This window comes from Jaculus jaculus, chromosome 6 (genome assembly GCF_020740685.1).
Source record: "Jaculus jaculus isolate mJacJac1 chromosome 6, mJacJac1.mat.Y.cur, whole genome shotgun sequence".
Taxonomy (NCBI): Eukaryota; Metazoa; Chordata; class Mammalia; order Rodentia; family Dipodidae; genus Jaculus; species Jaculus jaculus.
In genome coordinates this window covers 123,732,086-123,750,212 of record NC_059107.1, presented here as the reverse complement: position 1 = coordinate 123,750,212, position 18,127 = coordinate 123,732,086, and the positions used below count along the sequence as shown (strand labels likewise).

The 18,127-nt window shown below is 36.6% G+C and overlaps 1 protein-coding gene across 1 annotated transcript in view; it reads right to left on the bottom strand.

The window, feature by feature from the left end:
- Otogl (otogelin like) overlaps window positions 1–18,127 on the bottom strand; it is a 145,671-nt gene that overhangs the window by 79,081 nt on the left and 48,463 nt on the right. The window contains exons 22-25 of the mRNA XM_004650138.2: window positions 16,716–16,768; window positions 15,492–15,654; window positions 11,043–11,150; window positions 10,210–10,348 (exon numbers count right to left, since the gene is read on the bottom strand). Of these exons, the coding sequence (XP_004650195.2) occupies window positions 10,210–10,348; window positions 11,043–11,150; window positions 15,492–15,654; window positions 16,716–16,768 (463 nt within the window). The remainder of the gene's footprint in view (window positions 1–10,209; window positions 10,349–11,042; window positions 11,151–15,491; window positions 15,655–16,715; window positions 16,769–18,127) is intronic.

Below are 18,127 nucleotides of genomic sequence, written 5' to 3'. Positions count from 1 at the left end.
TTTTTTTCCTACCTTTAGCTGAGAGCACTTTATCTCTTTCATTCATCAATATCGTTCTACCTTCTGCTTACTTTCCTCTCTTCTATTTTTTTCTATTTCTTGTACTATTTGCTAGTTTTACTCTGATTTCTTTTCCATTGCTACCTTAAACAAATATCTTAAACATACCATACTATCCTTGTTCCTTTATTGGAGATTAATGGGTACTTTTTTGTTGGTTTTTTTCCCAAATTATTTACTTATTTATTAGCAAGCAGAGAGAGAAAGAGATATAATGGGCATGCAAGAGCCTGTAACCACCACAAATGAACTCCAGATGCATGTGCCATTTTGTACACCTTGTTTATTGGGTACTAGGAAATTAAACCCATGTTATTAGGCTTTGCAGGAAAGCACCTTAATCACTGAGCCTTGTCTCCATCCCTGGGTAGGGGTTTTTTTTTTTTTTTTTCAATTACCTCTAACGGTATTCTCACAGTGTGAATGAAATACTTGAAAACTGAATTCAAGAACACATACAAAAGATCCTTCATTGTAATCCAGTTGGCTTCATTCCAGGCATGGAAGGATAGATAGTTCAATATACACCAAATCAATGAATGCATACATCACAGCAACAGACTCAAGGTTAAAAAATCACATGATCAATTCAATAGATGCAGATAAGGTCTTTGACAAGGTTAAACATCCTTTCAAAGTAAAAGCTCTTAAGAAACTAGAAATAGATATAATACTCCTCCACACAATAAAAGAAAATCAAGCTGTCAGTTCCCTGGTCCCAAGCTCCCAGTTCCCTAGTCCCAAATCTGTTCTCTTTCGGAAGGTAGTGAGGCTGGAGTTGATAAATCACCACTGGCACTTCAGCCAAGCCACAGCTGAGACCACAGAGGAATTGGGGAGATGAGCACAAGTGCTGCTTCCATGCTGTTTCTGATAATCAGTGCCAGGGTGAAGGAGGCAGACCCTGAGGATACTTAACACCTACCAGAGTAAGAGTTCAAAGATCCAGAGATCCAGAGGTACCTAAGAGCTCATCACTGAAGTAGACTTAAAACTCACCCTCCACAGTTCAGGGAATTTTGCAGAAGGGAGGAACGGAAAGATTGTAAGAGCCACAGGTTGAGACATCATGCCCATAGGCATTCCCTCCCCCACCCCCCAGAAATAAAAAACTCCCACAATACATAAAGCACAAACCCAAAGGGACTACCTGCAACCCCACTGAGGTTGGTCCCCAGTGGAATAGGGGCAGGGACCAGGGAAAAGAGGGTACTAACACATGATGTATCCATATGAAAAATCTTATTAATAATAATAAACATTAAATAAAAGAAAACTGGGATGGAAAGGTGGCTTAGTAGTTATGGCACTTATCTGTGAAGCCTCTGAACACTTGTTTGAATCTCCAGGTCTCACGTAGCCAGACACAAAGGTGATGCAAGCATGAAATATGACACATGCACACAAGGGGACACATAAACATCTGTAGTTGGTTCACAAAAGCTAAAAGGCCCTGGCATGCCCATTCCTTCCGTCTCTCTCTCTCTCTCTCTCTCTCTCTCTCTCCTTGGCCTCTTTTTCTGTCTCTATCTCTCAAAAGTAAAATAATTAATAAATAATAAAAGAAAACCTGTAGGCAGCATTATACTAAATGGAGAAAATACTGATAGCATTTCCACTAAAATCAAGAATGAGTGCTCCACTCTTAGTCAATATAGTCCTTGAAGTCCTAGCTAAAACAAGACCAAAGAAAGAAATGAAAGGAATGCAAATAGAAAAGGAAGAATTATCCCTATTTGCAGATATGATTTTATACATAATAGACCTAAAGACTCCATCAGAAAACCATTAGACTTGATAAATACTGCCTGCAAAGTAGCAGAGTACAAAGATTTTATATATGCTAATAATGAAAGACTTAAGAATAAAATGACATAATAAAAAAATAAAAACAGTCCAGGGCCAGAGAGATGGTTCAGAGATTAAGGCACTTCCCCAGTATCCAAGTAAAGCCAGAAGCACAAGGTGGCTCATGCATTTGGAGTTTGGTTGCAGGTAGAGGTCCTGGTGTGCCCAGATTCTCTCTCTCGTTGTGTTTGTCTCTCTCTGTCTTCTCTCAGTCTCACTGTCTTTGTCTCTCTCTCTGTCTTTCTCTCTCTCTCTCTCCATATATATATTATATATATACATATTATATATACACACTCTGTCTCAAATAAATAAATAATATTTTTATACAAAAATTAAAATACCTAGGAATAAACCTAAGAAAGTGAAATTGTTCTACACAGAAAATTTTAAAACACTGAAGAAGCTGAAGAAGATTCTAGAAGTTGAAAAGCCTGCAATGCTCATGTATACACAGAATTAATATAATAGAAATGGCTATATATTACCAAAAACAACCTATAGATTCAATGTAATCCCTATGAAAATCCCAATGGCTTTCCTTAAAGAACTAGAAAAATAAACCCTAAAATTCATATAAAAGCACAAAATATCCCAAATAGCCAGTGCAATTCTGACCAAAAAGAAGAATATTCAGGCTGGAGATATGGCTTAGCTGTTAAGGCATTTGCTTGTGAAGCCTAAGTACCCAGGTTCAATTTCTAAATACCCACGTAAGCCAGATACACATGGTGGTGCATGCATCTGGAGTTCATTTGCAGTGGCTAGAGGCCCCAGCTCGCTCACTTGCTATGTCTCTCCCCCCCCCCTCTCTGTCTCATGAATAAAAATTAAATAAAAATCACACTGGCAAAATGAGTTTTTAAAAAAAGAAGAAAGGGCTGAAGAGATGGCTTAGCAGTTAAGGCACTTGCCTGTAAAGTCAGAGGACCTCAGTTCGATTCCCCAGGACCCACAAAATCCAGATGCAAAAGGTGGCTCATGCATCTGGAGTTCGTTTGCAATGGCTGAAAGCCCCAGGGTGCCCATTCTCTCTCTGTCTTTTTCTCTGCCTCTTTCATTCTCTTAAATAAATAAAAAAAAATTAAAGCATTTTTTAAAAAAGAAGAATGATATTGGAGCTATCACAATACCTGATCCCAAGTTGTACTACAGAGTCATAGAAACAAAATCAGTGTGGCACAAAACTGATATATCGGTCAATGGAATAGAAGATAGGACCTGAATTAAACCTGCATAGTTACAGGTACCTGATCTTTGTTTGGCAAAGCTTTCAAAAATGTATTAGAGAAAAAAAATGCCTCATCACTGAATGAAACTGGGAAGACAAGATATCTACCTACAAAAGAATGAAACTAGATCTCCCATATAAGAAAAATTTAATTCAAAATAGAAAATTACTTTAATGTCAAGCCTGATATTCTGCAACTGTTAGAGGAAAATGCTTCAAAACATAAATAGAATCAAGGCGTTTCTAAAAAGGACTCTAGTAGCTCAGGAAATAATGCCAAGAATTAACAGATGGGATTCCACAAAATCAAAAAGCTTCTACACACAAGAAAATAGTCAAATGAAGAGACAACCTACAGAATGGAAGAAAATCTTTGCTAATATTTTTAATTTGTTAATATCTGGGACTGGAGAGATGGCTCAGTAGTTAAAGGAACTTACAAAGACTGATGACCTGGGTTCAATTCCCCAGTACCCATATAAAGCCAGATGCACAAAGTGGGGCATGACTCTGGAGTTTGCTTTCAGTGGCAGAAGACCCTGGCGCACCCATACTCTATGTGTGTGTGCGCGCGCGCATACTTCTCTTTCTGTCTCATAAATAAGTAAATAAATAAATAAATACAAATAATTTTAAAACATTCAAGAGTGATAGAGGATATCCAATGTCTTACTCTGATCTCTACCCTCATCTGCATGCACATGCATAGACCTTACACACACATACACACACATCCCTATATACTCCATCCTTAAAAAGGTTAATATCATGAATATATAAATAAAGCAAAACACTAAATACCAGAACCAAGCAACTCAGTCAACCAATGGAACAGTTTTCAAAATATAATATAAACATGGCCAATAAACAGGAAAAAATGTTTAACATCCTTAGCCATAATGCAAATTAAAACCACATGAATATTCTATGTACTCCAGTCAGAATGGCTGTCATAAAGAAAACAAATACTGGAGAGGATATGGGGAAAGTGGAACCTATATGCACCATTATAGGAATGTAAACTAGTGTAGCCACTTAATAAGCATTAAGGTGCATTATAAAAACTGAAAATAGAACTACCATATAATCCAATTATCTCACCCATGAATATATACTCAAAGAACTCTAAGTCAACATTCAATAATATACTTTCACATCAGTTTACTGTAATACTATTCACAATAGCAAGTTATGAAATCAGCCCAGATGTCCACTAAGAGATGAACACATGTAGAAAATGTGATATCTATCTATCTATCTATCCATCCATCTATGTGTGTGTAACTGCACACACAATGGAGTTCTATTCAGTCATAAAGAGCAATGAAATCATATCATTTGCTGGAAAATGGTTGCAAGTAGATAAACATCATGTTAGAGAAATATTCCATGATTCCCTCATTTGTAGATCCTAGATTTTATACTGGTACATAAAACCAGTTGTTTGGGTTCACACACTATAAATCTAGCCTCACTTTACATCTCATCCTCTAAGCAAATTGTCTCCAAAATCCAAAATTCATGTTTGTAATATTGTGACTATCTGTATTTTTTATTTCACAAATTATAATCATATCTTTATGAAGTAAAATGTGTCATGTGTTAAATAATTAAGTAAAAGTAAATAATATATCTATCATCTTGCTAACCATGTTCTTCTTTATAAAAGTTAATAGTTTTTTCAAATTTACAAAGTGGTCTTTCTTGCCCCAAAAGTGAAAAAACACTGCTCAATACAGCCTTTCACTAACTTTTGGAAAGGTGAGAATTGCATCAAAAGGAATAAAAGAATTGTGACATTTCCTTTTGGACCCAAAACCCAGTTTTCAAAGCACCCACACACATTTTCTGAATCATTTTTACTGTGAGATTGATTGCTATATTTTTGAGAGTGAGTAAAGGTTATTAAATACTGGAAAAACATGTAGCTCTTCATGTAAATTCTCCACACATTCTTTTTCACATCACCAAAGCACTGGATCAATATGTTTCCTAGTTTAGCCAAACTCTTCCTGACTTATTAGCAATTACTGTAGCATGGTGCCTCAGGGATAGGTTTTCAATGAATAGTGTTGATGGAGTAATTAATGTGTCTCTCACTTTTCCTGATAGGTGTTGGGAGTTTTTCTTCTTAAACAATCCTTTTGCAAGGCATTGACTAAAATTTGAAAAGAAGGATAATAAGGGTCATTAAGATGATTATAGCATTGTACTACCAAAACAATAATGCTACACTTCTATGCTTTTATGAATGGTTTTCAAGAAAGAAATACTATATAATTCAAGGTTTTGTTTTGCTCTTCCTCTGAAAAAGAGATATTTAGATTAAAGGATGAGAAAAACGGGCTTCAAGGCTTCTATTGCATACCTTTTCTATTATTATTAATCCAAGTGTCTCATTGTGAGCTGTATTCTTTATAATAAATCAGAAATGTCAAGAAATAGTCTATTGTATATGGTCTGTTTAGGTTATGCTGACAGAAATAAGAAACAATAGAATTGCCTAAGAGTTGTTTCTACAATTTTCAACTCTAATCTACTTCAAGTTAATATTAGGTTTGGAAATAATGCCACAGAGTTGCTAAGCAACAGAGCAAGTAATGATTATAAAGCTACATGAAAAGGTCATTATCAGTGTATTATGTGGATTCTTTATTCTCAATATTCTGAAAGGAGAATAGTGCTTCAAATGACTCTAAAACTTAAGCTGTCTGCATTGTCCAAAGTAGTACATCATTGTAGTTTACATGTCATGTCTGCACCTGTCACCTATTAGCCCAAAACCCTTTCAAGACTAAACATCCCACACAATGTCCCTGTTGAGAAGTCACCTATGAAACAAGGAATAAGTAAATCAGAATTTGCACATGCAAAATATTATTAAATCATAGCAACAGAGTTTCCAGAAGAACTAGACCCTCATAATAGGAGGAAAAGATAATGACATCAAAATAAAAGAGAGAGTAATGGAGAGAGGGAGTGGATATGATGGAGTGTAGATTTGTGACAGTGAAAGTGGGGGAGGAGAGGGAATCATCATGGTTTATTGTCTGTGAAGTATGAAAGCTGTCAATAAGAAGAGAAAAAATATGAAGCCTGTGAGTTCTGAAATTTTATGACACATGGAGAAGGGTGACACCAAAGCAGAAAGGAATCGCCAAAATAAAAAACCAAGATCCATAAGATTTAAAGAAGAGAAAGAAAGTGATTTCAAGAACAGAATAACATGAAAATTGGAAACATTTCATTGGATTTTACATTAAGGTAATGTTTATTTTTCCTTATGATTTTATTATATTTTTTAATAATTTTATTTATTTATTTGAGAGTGACAGACACAGAGAGAAAGACAGATAAGAGGGAGAGAGAGAGAGAATGGGCGCGCCAGGGCTTCCAGCCTCTGCAAACGAACTCCAGATGCGTGCGTCCCCTGTGCATCTGGCTAACGTGGGACCTGGGGAACCGAGCCTCGAACCGGGGTCCTTAGGCTTCACAGGCAAGTGCTTAATCACTAAGCCATCTCTCCAGCCCTCCTTATGATTTTAGATTAACTTTGTGATTACATGAAATATAACCCCACACACACACACAAACCTAAGGTTCAGAAGAAACTTTCCATATCTGTGTTGGCTCATCATTATACCCCCACTTCTCAGTCTAGGGATGACACCATAAAAACCACACAAGAATTATTGGTGTTGAAGAATTATTCAAGGTATAGAGTCTTCTAAGGGATAAAATTCCAGAGACTGTCAGGGTTTTTGTTTTTTTTTTAAAATCTATTTGCAAGTAGACAGACACGAGAGAGAGAGAGAGAGAGAGAGAGAGAGAGAGAGAGAGAGAGAAGGGAGGGAGGGAGGGAGGTAGGGAAGGAAGGAAGGAAGGAAGGAAGGAAGGAAGGAAGGAAGGAAGGAAGGAAGGAAGGAAGGAAGGAAGGACATACCAGGGCTTCCAACCACAACAAATGAACTTCAGACAGATGCATGCACTATTTTATGCATCTGGGTTTACATGGGTACCGTCAAACAGAACCCAGGTCATTAGGCTTTGTAGGCAAGTGCCTTAACCACTGAACCATCTCTCCAGCCAATCTTTCAGGTTCTAAGGACAACAGTAAGTTGGCTGGAAAGATGGAATAAGGACCCAGGTTTGATACCCCAGTACCCATATAAATCAGATGCATGTGGCGGTGATGCATCTGGAGTCTGTTTTCAGTGACAAAAGGCCCTAGCATGCCCATTTTCTCAATATCTCACTCTCACTCCCTCTCTCTCTCTCTCTCTCTCTCTCATAAATAAAAATGCCATATATTTTTTAAAAACTTAAGAATGTTCTCGAATAAATCTGGTCTACTATGGGTATATAAAATAGTGTCTTTCACAGCATAATTTATAATTAATAGATACAAAATTACTTGTTAAATAAATTAAGAATTAATGGGTGAAAAAGGACTTCACCAAGCATTGGAAAATGTTTGCAAAGATCATGAAACAGTGGTTTGGTTTTAATAGTTTTCTTAGACATAAATGATATCACAAAAGCATCTTCTGTGTGTATAGGTGTGTGTTCATGTGTGTAGGACTGTGTATGAATATATGTGTGCATCAGGCCAGATGACAACCTCATTTGTCATTCCTTGGATTACATCCATCTTTGTTGTGATAGAGTCCCTAACAGGCCAAGTAGACTACATTAACTGGAAGTAGGACCCAAGGATCCACCTGTCTCCACCACCCCAGAACAGAAATTAGAAAAGCACATGGGTTATCATGCGCACATATTCTTCACATAGCTTCTGGGGCTCTGAACTCAGTTCCTCATGCTTTGCATAGCAAGTATGTTACTGACTAAACCATGTTCTCTACTCCAAAAAGCATCTTTACCAGTCTCAATATAACCAATAGAACAGGTCATATTTAAAACTTACTTTATCTGGGGCTGGAGAGATGGCTTAGCGGTTAAGTGCTTGCCTGTGAAGCCTAAGGACCCCGGTTCGAGGCTCGGTTCCCCAGGTCCCACGTTAGCCAGATGCACAAGGGGGCGCCCGCGTCTGGAGTTCGTTTGCAGAGGCTGGAAGCCCTGGCACGCCCATTCTTTCTCTCTCCCTCTATCTGTCTTTCTCTCTGTGTCTATCGCTCTCAAATATAAAAAAAAAAAAAAAGACCAGCCTTATCTTTAAAAAAAATAAATAAATAAAATAAAACTTATTTTATCTGAATGTGATTTTCCTGAATATGACTAAAGTATTCAGGATAATTACAAAAATATTTAAATTAAGGGTGTTTCATTTTTTTTGGTTGTACAAACATTTTCCATATTTTCTAGTGAAAGTATGATTGACACATAAAGCATCAGCACCACCAGACAGATTGATTAAAAGGTCAAATCCAAACCTACTACAGCCTACAGAAACAGAAGCCATCTTTTAACAATGCCTTCAGACAATGTGCACACACATTAAAGTTTTAGAAATGCTGCTATATGCACTTAGTAATGAAATATGCTTTGTGCATTGATCACAAACTATGGAAAAATGAGTTTATGATTGTTGCCTCTTCCATGAAGTAAAGACTACTAAGAAACATTAAACAAGTGATTTTTCAACTTTATAATTCAGTCCCAATTTTGCTATTTATGAAAAGGAACTCAAAGGCAGTATAATTCATTCTGCTGACATAATGAGACAGAAGGTAGTTGCACACATATAAAATAATCAGAATAGAATTAGCTGCCTAATTTTTACAGGATGACCATAAAACTAATAGAAAAACAACACCAATGAGTGCAGTCTGGAAAGGACAATATATTACACTCATAAAAAACAAAAACACTGGCCACTGCCCTTTTCTTTATGCTACAAAGCTAATTGAAATAATACACAGACCACAAAACTGACAGAAAGGCATTTTCTACACTCTATAGTTATATGATTACCTAACTTATTTCTGGATATTTTTGTATACAATAAACTTGAAATTGTTTTTAATGGGGCTAAAATAAGTGCAAATAGGTAAACTCAATGGCTTAAAATAAAGAGTTTTGCTTATGTTAATATATGTTTATATTTATTTTATTTTTTAGACATACTTAAAATGAAAATAATAGTCTACTTTCTTGACATAGGCTTAAAGAAAAAAAATACACAAAAACAACAGATGTCTCAACCCAGATAACCCATTAATTTGATTGTTGGAGGAAAAGTGTTTGTTCATGTGTAGCTTGATGATAAAGCCTATATTTTTCATTTAGAAATTTAATTCTTGCGTCAGTAGTGACTAAATAATGTTTATGCACCCAGGTAATACAAATGCATTATACATATGAGAAATTTTAAGGATTTTTTTCAGCCATATCAAGCCTGGAATTTGCCAAAGAATATCATCAGAACAGAATTTCTAGCCAGGTATGGTGGTGCTCACCTTTAATTCCAGCACTCAGGAGGCAGAGGTAGGAGGATCATCATGAGTTCAAGGCCAGCCTGAGACTACATAGTAAATTCCAAGTCACCTTGGGCTAGAATAAAACCCTACCTTGAAAAAAATAAATAAATAAAATAAAGAAGAAGAAGAAAAAGAAAGAAAGAAAGAAAAAAGCATTTTTAGAAGTAAGAAATCATCTCTTGGTTGTTATAGTCATAAAAATAAAAATTGAATGTATTGCTTAGTGTGTTCTATTTATATTCATCAAACTAAGCTAACAATACTTAAGGTGGTTGATTCTTATTGAGAAATCAGCATACATAAAGCTCTATATAAGTATTTTACATATGCATACCTTTTTTTAATCTTCAGAACCACCCTTTGAAGCCAGGTACAAACATTATCTTCATAGACAAGGAAACAGAGCCACAAGAAACTGAAGACCTAGCCTGACATTTCCCTGCTCTCTCCCCTCCCAGGAAAAAAAAAAAAAAAAAAACTCGTAAAGGAAATGAGTTTAAAAGCACCATGACCTTCTTAAGTTTTATTAATGATATATGAACCGGGCATGTCATGAGCCAATATGTTGTCTTGTTTTCCATATTTATTGTCTGTATGCAAGTTCAAACAATATGAGTCCCTGTGACCAACCTTTATCAGAAACACCTGGCAGTCACTGATGTAGTCATACTCCAGTCCATCAAAAGAATGATAATGCCTGTCCCCGTACACTGTGCACACTGCGGGGCATGGATAATAGGTGCAATTGAACATCCCTCGCCGACAAACACTATTAACAAAAAAATAACAAGTAACATTATAGAGAACCTTGGCTCTAATGGGTATTTTTCAAGTGGCATAAACATTGGAAGGCTTGTACTCATGAACATTCACTGAGCCAATAATCCTTAGAAATATTGCCAAGTCATTCTGAAAATGCCTGTTAAACTACAAATTGGACCTGTATTTACCACTTCATTTAAATATTGTACCAGGCACCAAAATCAGGCCTGCATCACACAGAAAATGGATGATGGATTGAAACTTGAACAGTCATTAGGAGCCAAAAGAGTACAACCTATCTCCTTTATTTAAGTCAATCCAATAGCTTGTTCAGTATTTTAGAACATTTGTGTGGAGATCAAGGACATGATACCTTAATTTTAATTCTATGGTATCATTTTCAGTTATTTATAAACAGAAACCCTGCTATTAAGTAAGTTTTTCTCTTTGGAAAACTGTAATATTATAAACTTGTGATGCTTTTGCTTATTAGGTTACCAAATTATATTATACTTCTTTTCTAGGCTGCATTCAAACAGAGCATGGTTTCTATGCAAAAAGTAGCTCTCCACTAACCACAATCTTATGGACTTAGGCTTGATTTGGTTTTGCTAGTCAAACATATGAAATGAAGTCAGAAAATAATTGAAACTCATACAATTGCTCAGAAAAACTTTTGTGGAGTAACTGGACCTCATTACCACGTGTAGCATGGTGTAGCAATGACTTCTCCTGAGAGGTACTCCCAGTCTTTCCACATACACGGACAGCTTTCAGGAATATAACACTTTCCCTTGTGCTCAGCCATCCTTCCAAACAGAGAAGTAAAATGAAATTAGTAAAAACTGCTGATTTCAATTTTAAAAAAAAACAAAACACCATTTGGTCATGGTCAGCATTGTGTAATATATTTATGCTGGCTGTCTAAGGCATAATCCACTTGCCCTAATGAAGGCTGAATATAGACTTTCATCTTTTTTCCACACTGTTCTTGGATATCACGATATTAAATAAATTACAAACAAGTGATCCAATGTGCATTTACCTTTTTATTAACCTTATGTTACAATAAAATGAAATAAAAGCCTATGTAACTAATAAAGTGAGTTACTAGAGAAAAAAATTTAATAAGAAATAAGGGTTCCTGTCTAACTATTTTTGATAACATAGCAAATTTTTAAATCAGTAACAGTTTTCTGGTACAGGACTTAGAAAGTAATCAAAAAATTATATATCGATGCTAAGCATTTAAACCATGAAAGTTTCAATTAGATGCACTGGGCTGGAGAGATGGCTTAGCAGTTAAGAAGCTTGCCTGCAAAACCTAAGGAGCCAGTTTCGATTCCCCAGTACCCATGTAAGTCAGATGCACAAGGTGATAGATACATCTGGAGTTCATTTGCAGTGGCTGGAGGGCCTGGTGCAGCCTCTCTCTCTCATTCTCTCTCTGTCTCTCTCTCTCAAAGAAATAAAAATATTTTTAATTACCCCATTAAAATACTTATTATCATAAAATTAACATACATACAATTGATTATTAACATTAACAAAAACTTAAACTTAGAATATCATAAGACAGTTAATTTTGGTGTGTTATCAAAATATGACGGGACAAGGAGATGCTTCAGTGGGTAAAAGAGCTTGCTGCACAAGTATTAAGGCCTAAACAGGCCTGTGACCATCTGAGTTTCATTCACTAGCACCCAGTAAAAAGCTAGGCATGGACACACACATAACACACTTATAAACCCAGTCCTGTGGGAGGTGGAGATAGGAGAAATTCTGGTGATTGTTGATCAGCCAATCAAACCAACAATGGCAACTGCAAGTTCAGGGAGAGACTCCATCTCATGGAAAGCATGCAAACAGCTACAGAGGACAACGACTATCTGCTCTGGCCTCTCCATGCACGCATGCATGTATACACTAAACACATGCAAAGACCACTAATGGAATCCAATGGAATATTATATGAAATATGTATGCCAATAACCTCAGTAAAAATATAGACACTTTTAATATTTTTCATTTATTTACTTGCAAGCAGAAATGGAGAATGGACATACTAAGGTTCCCTGCCACTGCAAACAAACTTCAGATGCATGCACTGCTTCATACACTTGGCTTTACATGGGTACTGGGGTTTTGAAGCCAGGCCACCAGACTTTGCAAGCAAGTGTCTTTAAGCACTGAGTCAACTCTCAAGCCCCTAAATATATTTTTCAACATTCTCCCAATCACTTTAAAACTTACTTTTCACATAGAGTTTGAAATAACAATATAATAATGAGTAAAAATTTTATAAATATAATTAAAGTATGATATATTGAAAATATTACATTTAAAAATAATTTGATACTGATAATAAAAATAATTCAATTATTTATCTTCAAATAAGAAAGTTAGTGACAGTCATAAAACAAAAATAAATAGTGACCAAAATAGACAAAATATGTACTTTTTCTGAATTTGCTTTAAAATGTTGTAACTCAAAGTTATAAAAACTAACATAGGGCTCAGGATGTAGATCAGTGGCAGATAACTTGTGTAGCATGTGTCAGGCCCTGGGTCCAATCCCCAGCCCAGTCATCATCATTATTATCATCACCATCATCATCATCTGAAGTCTAGAATGCTGAATTCTTTCCACTTTCCTCAAACAGAAATAATCTTGAAAGAAACTTAGTTCTCACTGTTCCTCTCATAGCTCTTCTTGCTGAGGACCCTGCTTTTTTGTCAATAAATATGCTTCCCATTAGATTTAAAACAACACTCAGGTGACTCATGAATATGGTCTTATGATTGTTCCTTAGTGCCTAGCATGTGAAGGAAACACCTTTGTTGAGTAAACATAAATGAACAACTTATACTTATAGATGATGCATGGTCTGATTAGATTTCTTCCTTTCAGACTCATTCACTATTCTCACTAGCACATCTTAATTTACTGTAATCTCTTCAGTGCAATATTTTATGCACCTGACTCCCTCACATGTTCTGTATAAACAGCCTGCTATTCAGGATTCATCACCAAGTACTGAGCCCTTGATTAAACAGTAATGATCTAATAACAAAAGCACTTACCCTTGTTACTATTGAATGGACGCAGTTCAAAACACTTGAAATGTATCACAGATACATTTTACCCTAATAGCAATGCCTTATGGTAAAATTTGTTACTATCTTACATATATATGGTCTCCCCCAATCCCTGAAGATTAACCCAATTCCCCAAGCATTGAGTGTTTCATAAACTTGAGTTGTTTCACTTAAATGAACCACAAACTTTATATACCAGCCAAAATAATTATTTCATAATGGTTATGCTCTGACTGATATGTTTTCACAACTTATCAAAAACTGGGAGAAGGGAGAGGAAAGCTATAAATCATTGTGACTTAGCTGCTTTTAGTATGGTTGGGAAAGGAGATATGTAGTTAATATTTACTGAGAACTTACCATGCAACTGGTGTGCTCCAATAACCCTCATCCATCCATGAAGCCATTATCATGGTATCCATTGTAAAAGACAAAATTGGAACTCCAGGAAACATTTCCTGAAGTTCCTTAGTGAACAAAGAGAACCAAAACTTGAAGCCACTAATATCTGACTGTCTACTCAACTCCTTTTCTCTGCTTCTATGCACAGTAATGTCAACCAGAGTGATGTGGTCATTTCACAAACAATGAACTTCTGGCCCTGTCAGGAGCCCCTTGAAATAAGTGACTTAAAAAGCTGTTGTCCCAAATTTAAGTCAGAAAAAGTCACACTAAGGAATAGATAAATCCCATTACTATTCATATCTTTATTCTAGAAAGTTCTTTAGCAAAATTATTCCTAAATCAGAAGTCTGAGCCTAAGTAAAATCCAACTGTTTATTTCAATACAATCAGAGAAGGTAGAAAATTTAAGTTTTTGAATGAGATTTAGACAGTAAGTAAATAAATCACTGTTGAAATGAAGATAAAAGGTGACAACAGTAAACTGTAAAAAAAAAAAAAAAACTGCCTCAAGTATACTATTTGAGATATAATTAAGATATGGCTTTAATCAGCCATATATCCCTAAGAGTCACATCAAGTCAAATAAATTGAGTAATGTTATGGTTCTACTTATACAATCATAATAAAAGTTTTATTTCAGTGTCTTTTACTAAAATCTCTTCCTGGATCATCTGCTTTACAGCCCAACTTACACCTGTCTTTGTTTCCCCACATGGGCTCTTGTTCTTGTGACCTTTTTCTTCATCCTCTGTCCATTCTTTCTAAAGATACAAGGCAGACATCATACCCCATTACTTGGCTTTTCCAAACAGGGGCCATCTGCACAAAGGTGATTCTCCTGGGAAGAAACTACAAGACCTCTTTGTCCTTTGCTCTTGGTTTATATGAGCTGATTCCACGAATGTCTTTCTGTGAACGTGTTGATTGAAGAAGAATAGGTAACCTGTTTACCTGGGATGACCCTCCCTCTATTCACCACCAGACAAACAGACCAGGGAGAAGACGATAAACGCATGCCTTCGTGGAAGCTAACAGCCACCAGGGTCTGTGTCTGTCCTGTGAACATGGCATCTCTACAACTGAAGGAAATTTACAAAGAGAAGGCTGCCATAAAATTGTGACTCATAGTTGTTAAGCACCTCCTACATACACGCAGACGCATACACAGCAATGCCTATGTGTAGCCTTGAAGGATGGGCAGCTTATCCCGTTCAGCTAACAGTAGCAAAGCTGGAATTTGATCTCTGAGGTATCTGCAGCCAGAGTTCCCACTTGCAAGCGTACCCCTTTGTGGAGGTAATACTCTCTTTCAGGAAGTAGCTATAAAATAAAGCAGTTGGCCAAATTATTCCAAAGTGATAAGTCAGTAGCTACAGTAGCAGGTGTCAAACAGTCACATCCTTGAAGAGTGTTTTGAATGGAGTGACTTACTGCATCACTTTTTCCAAAATTGCAGTTAAATTGGGGAGCCTACCAAAATCATTAACAATTACCTTCCTATGCTACCAACCCTAAGTCAAACACTGGTCCAGAAAAAAAAAAAAAAAAGCATTTTTGGCCACTTCTGTAAAGGATGTTTCTAGGAGACCTTGCTCTTCCTTTTAAATTCTGAGTGTTTGTTTGATCAAGAAAAAAATCTTTCTTACCCTGGAGCACAAACACAGCCACTTATACAGGGTGAAGATGGGGCACAGGTGAAGTTCATGGCCAGGTTTGCACATGTAGTCTCACAATTTACACCACCAGCTGGTAATTCAGGGTCAGGAAACCTGCAGTCAAAATACTCCTTTCCTTCTGGGCAGGCATGAACTTCAAGAAGAAAGTACAGATGAAATCCACAGACAGATAATCAGAGGGACACGGCCTTTCATCCAAACAAAGTCACCAGAGAGCACTGCCTGAGTTATAATTAGAAGACTCTTTTCTTCTATGAGTCTTTAGTTGATGATCTGGTGAGAATTACCCTTCCAGAGTCCTTGGAATCGATTTTGAATTTGAAAACCTTAACTGTCTCCCATAAGGTAACTAACTCAATGATTAATATATACTTTGATATTTTTCTGAAGTCAAGAATTATGATTAATTCAGACATAATTTTGAGAGCTAGAAATATATATAATTTTACTTTGTAAGGTCTAATGAATACCTGGTTCTTCTAGATCCTGCTATTTCTTTATGTGATGACAATTTTAAAAACCACATAGGAACCTCTGATATGAAATCTTCAAGATACATCTTCCATTATAAACTGTCACTGAGAGATGACAAAAAGAATCTTTTTAAATGCCTTTTGGTTTGGATTTGGGTGTGTTTTTTTGTGACAGTCCCATGTATCTCAGGCTATCTTTAAACTTTACGTAGCTGAAACTGGCCTGGATCCGGACCTTCCTGCCTTTACTTCCCAAGAAGTGAAATTACAAGTTTGTGTCGCCATGTCTGGCTGCATGCTAGTTTTAAATTGACTACTACTAGCCTGGGAGCCTTTTCACTCATAGCACAGCAACACTGGTATGACCTTTGCCACTGGCAAATCTGCAAAACCTCAGGCATTTCCTAGACTCACTGAATCACAATCTATACTTTGTCGTTGCTGTTGTTATACTTTTAACATCACCTTGTGATTGAGTGCTACTAAAATCTGAGAAGTGCTGGTCTAGAATAGTCTACTGATTTCTGATCCATCCATGTGTTACATCGGGCCTGAGTTAAAGCCTTTGAGATCCAGGATGGGTGATGAAAACCTTTCCAAAGCTATATCCATGTAGGTGGTTAAGGAGGCCTGTGAAGGACTAACATTCTACCAGATTAGAAGGAATGTTAGATCAGGAGAAAATGTTAGGTCAGGAGAAAAATAGTCATCTGCAACTCACCAGTAGAGGGCGTTGAGGGCTCATCACATTTCACAGTACCATTTGAACACTGACTAGAAAGAAAGAACAGTTAATTGATGGGCCCAAACCCCAGAGTTCTAACTAATAAATTATTGCCTTGGGTCCAGATTGAAGATGAATATTTCATTTCAATATTTTAATACATACCTCTATGTTTATGGCATCAGGAAAGGCATGGTGATATAAGCACTAGAATTAATAGCCTTACTCAAATGCTTATATGTAAGTAAAAGAAGACAGACAATTGATAATTGACACATACAAAGCAAAAATATGCCTTAGAGAAAGAATTAGATCAATATATTTTAAAAGTCTGTTTTTTAAACTAGCTAGATATGGCAGTTCTTCATGAGCCCCAGGCCAGCCTGGGCTGCAGAGGGTATTTAAGGTGAGCCTGGGCTAGAATAAAAGTCTGGCTCAAAGAAAGAGAGAGAGAGAGAGAGAGAGAGAGGAAGGAAGGAAGGAAGGAAGGAAGGAAGGAAGGAAGGAAGGAAGGAAGGAAGGAAGGAAGGAAGGAAGGAAGGAAGGAAGGAAGGGAAATCTGTTCACAATTGACATCAAAGTGGTCCAAGGTAGTAAAGCCTGAACAATTTTAAAGAATGAGGAGAGATTATGACCTTGGTGGAATAGCAAAGAAGGTTCTAATGCTCAATGGAAATGTAAACCATGAAGGAGTAAAATGCTATTTGTTCTATTTAAACAAATACTACTTGCTCTATTTAAACAGGTTAGAAAGAGAGGCTAAGGCTAGACCCTGCTGAGATGCTAAGATCTTATCCCTGAGTGGAGCTACTGAAGAGCTTAAGCAGAGAAGTAAGATGAGTGATGTGAATTCTAGGACAATCATCCAGGCAAATGCACAGAAGATCAAGTGAAGTGATATCTTCCTTGCAAATGAGCACAAAAGCCCCATATAAGCATGCTGACCTTGTCAATGCCATAAAAAGACAGAATGCCAGGCAACATGCACCAGCTCTCAATGCCAGCTTTAGAACAGTTCACATGTTCTATATTTCAGCTGAGATACAGAAAGTGTGTGTGGAGGGCCACAGCAAATGAGAAATGTGCACATACGTCTTAGCAGCAAAATGACCCTCAGAGGCATGATCGCCTCACACAACAAATGTCAGAGAGGAACTGAGACAGTTAGGCCTCTAATGCTGCATCTTTCTCTTTTGTATCATTCCTCTACTGGAATGCAGAAATTTTGTAAGGCATGCAAATGAGGTTTCATGTGAACTGAATTGGGGGGGGGAGTTGTTTTGCCATTTTTTTTTCTTTACTAAAGCTACATATTTACTGTAGTACTAAGTATTTCTCAAAATTTAATCTACACTTATGGTCCCAAAAAGTGATAATAAAATCCCAAATTCCACAAGTTAAAGATTTCA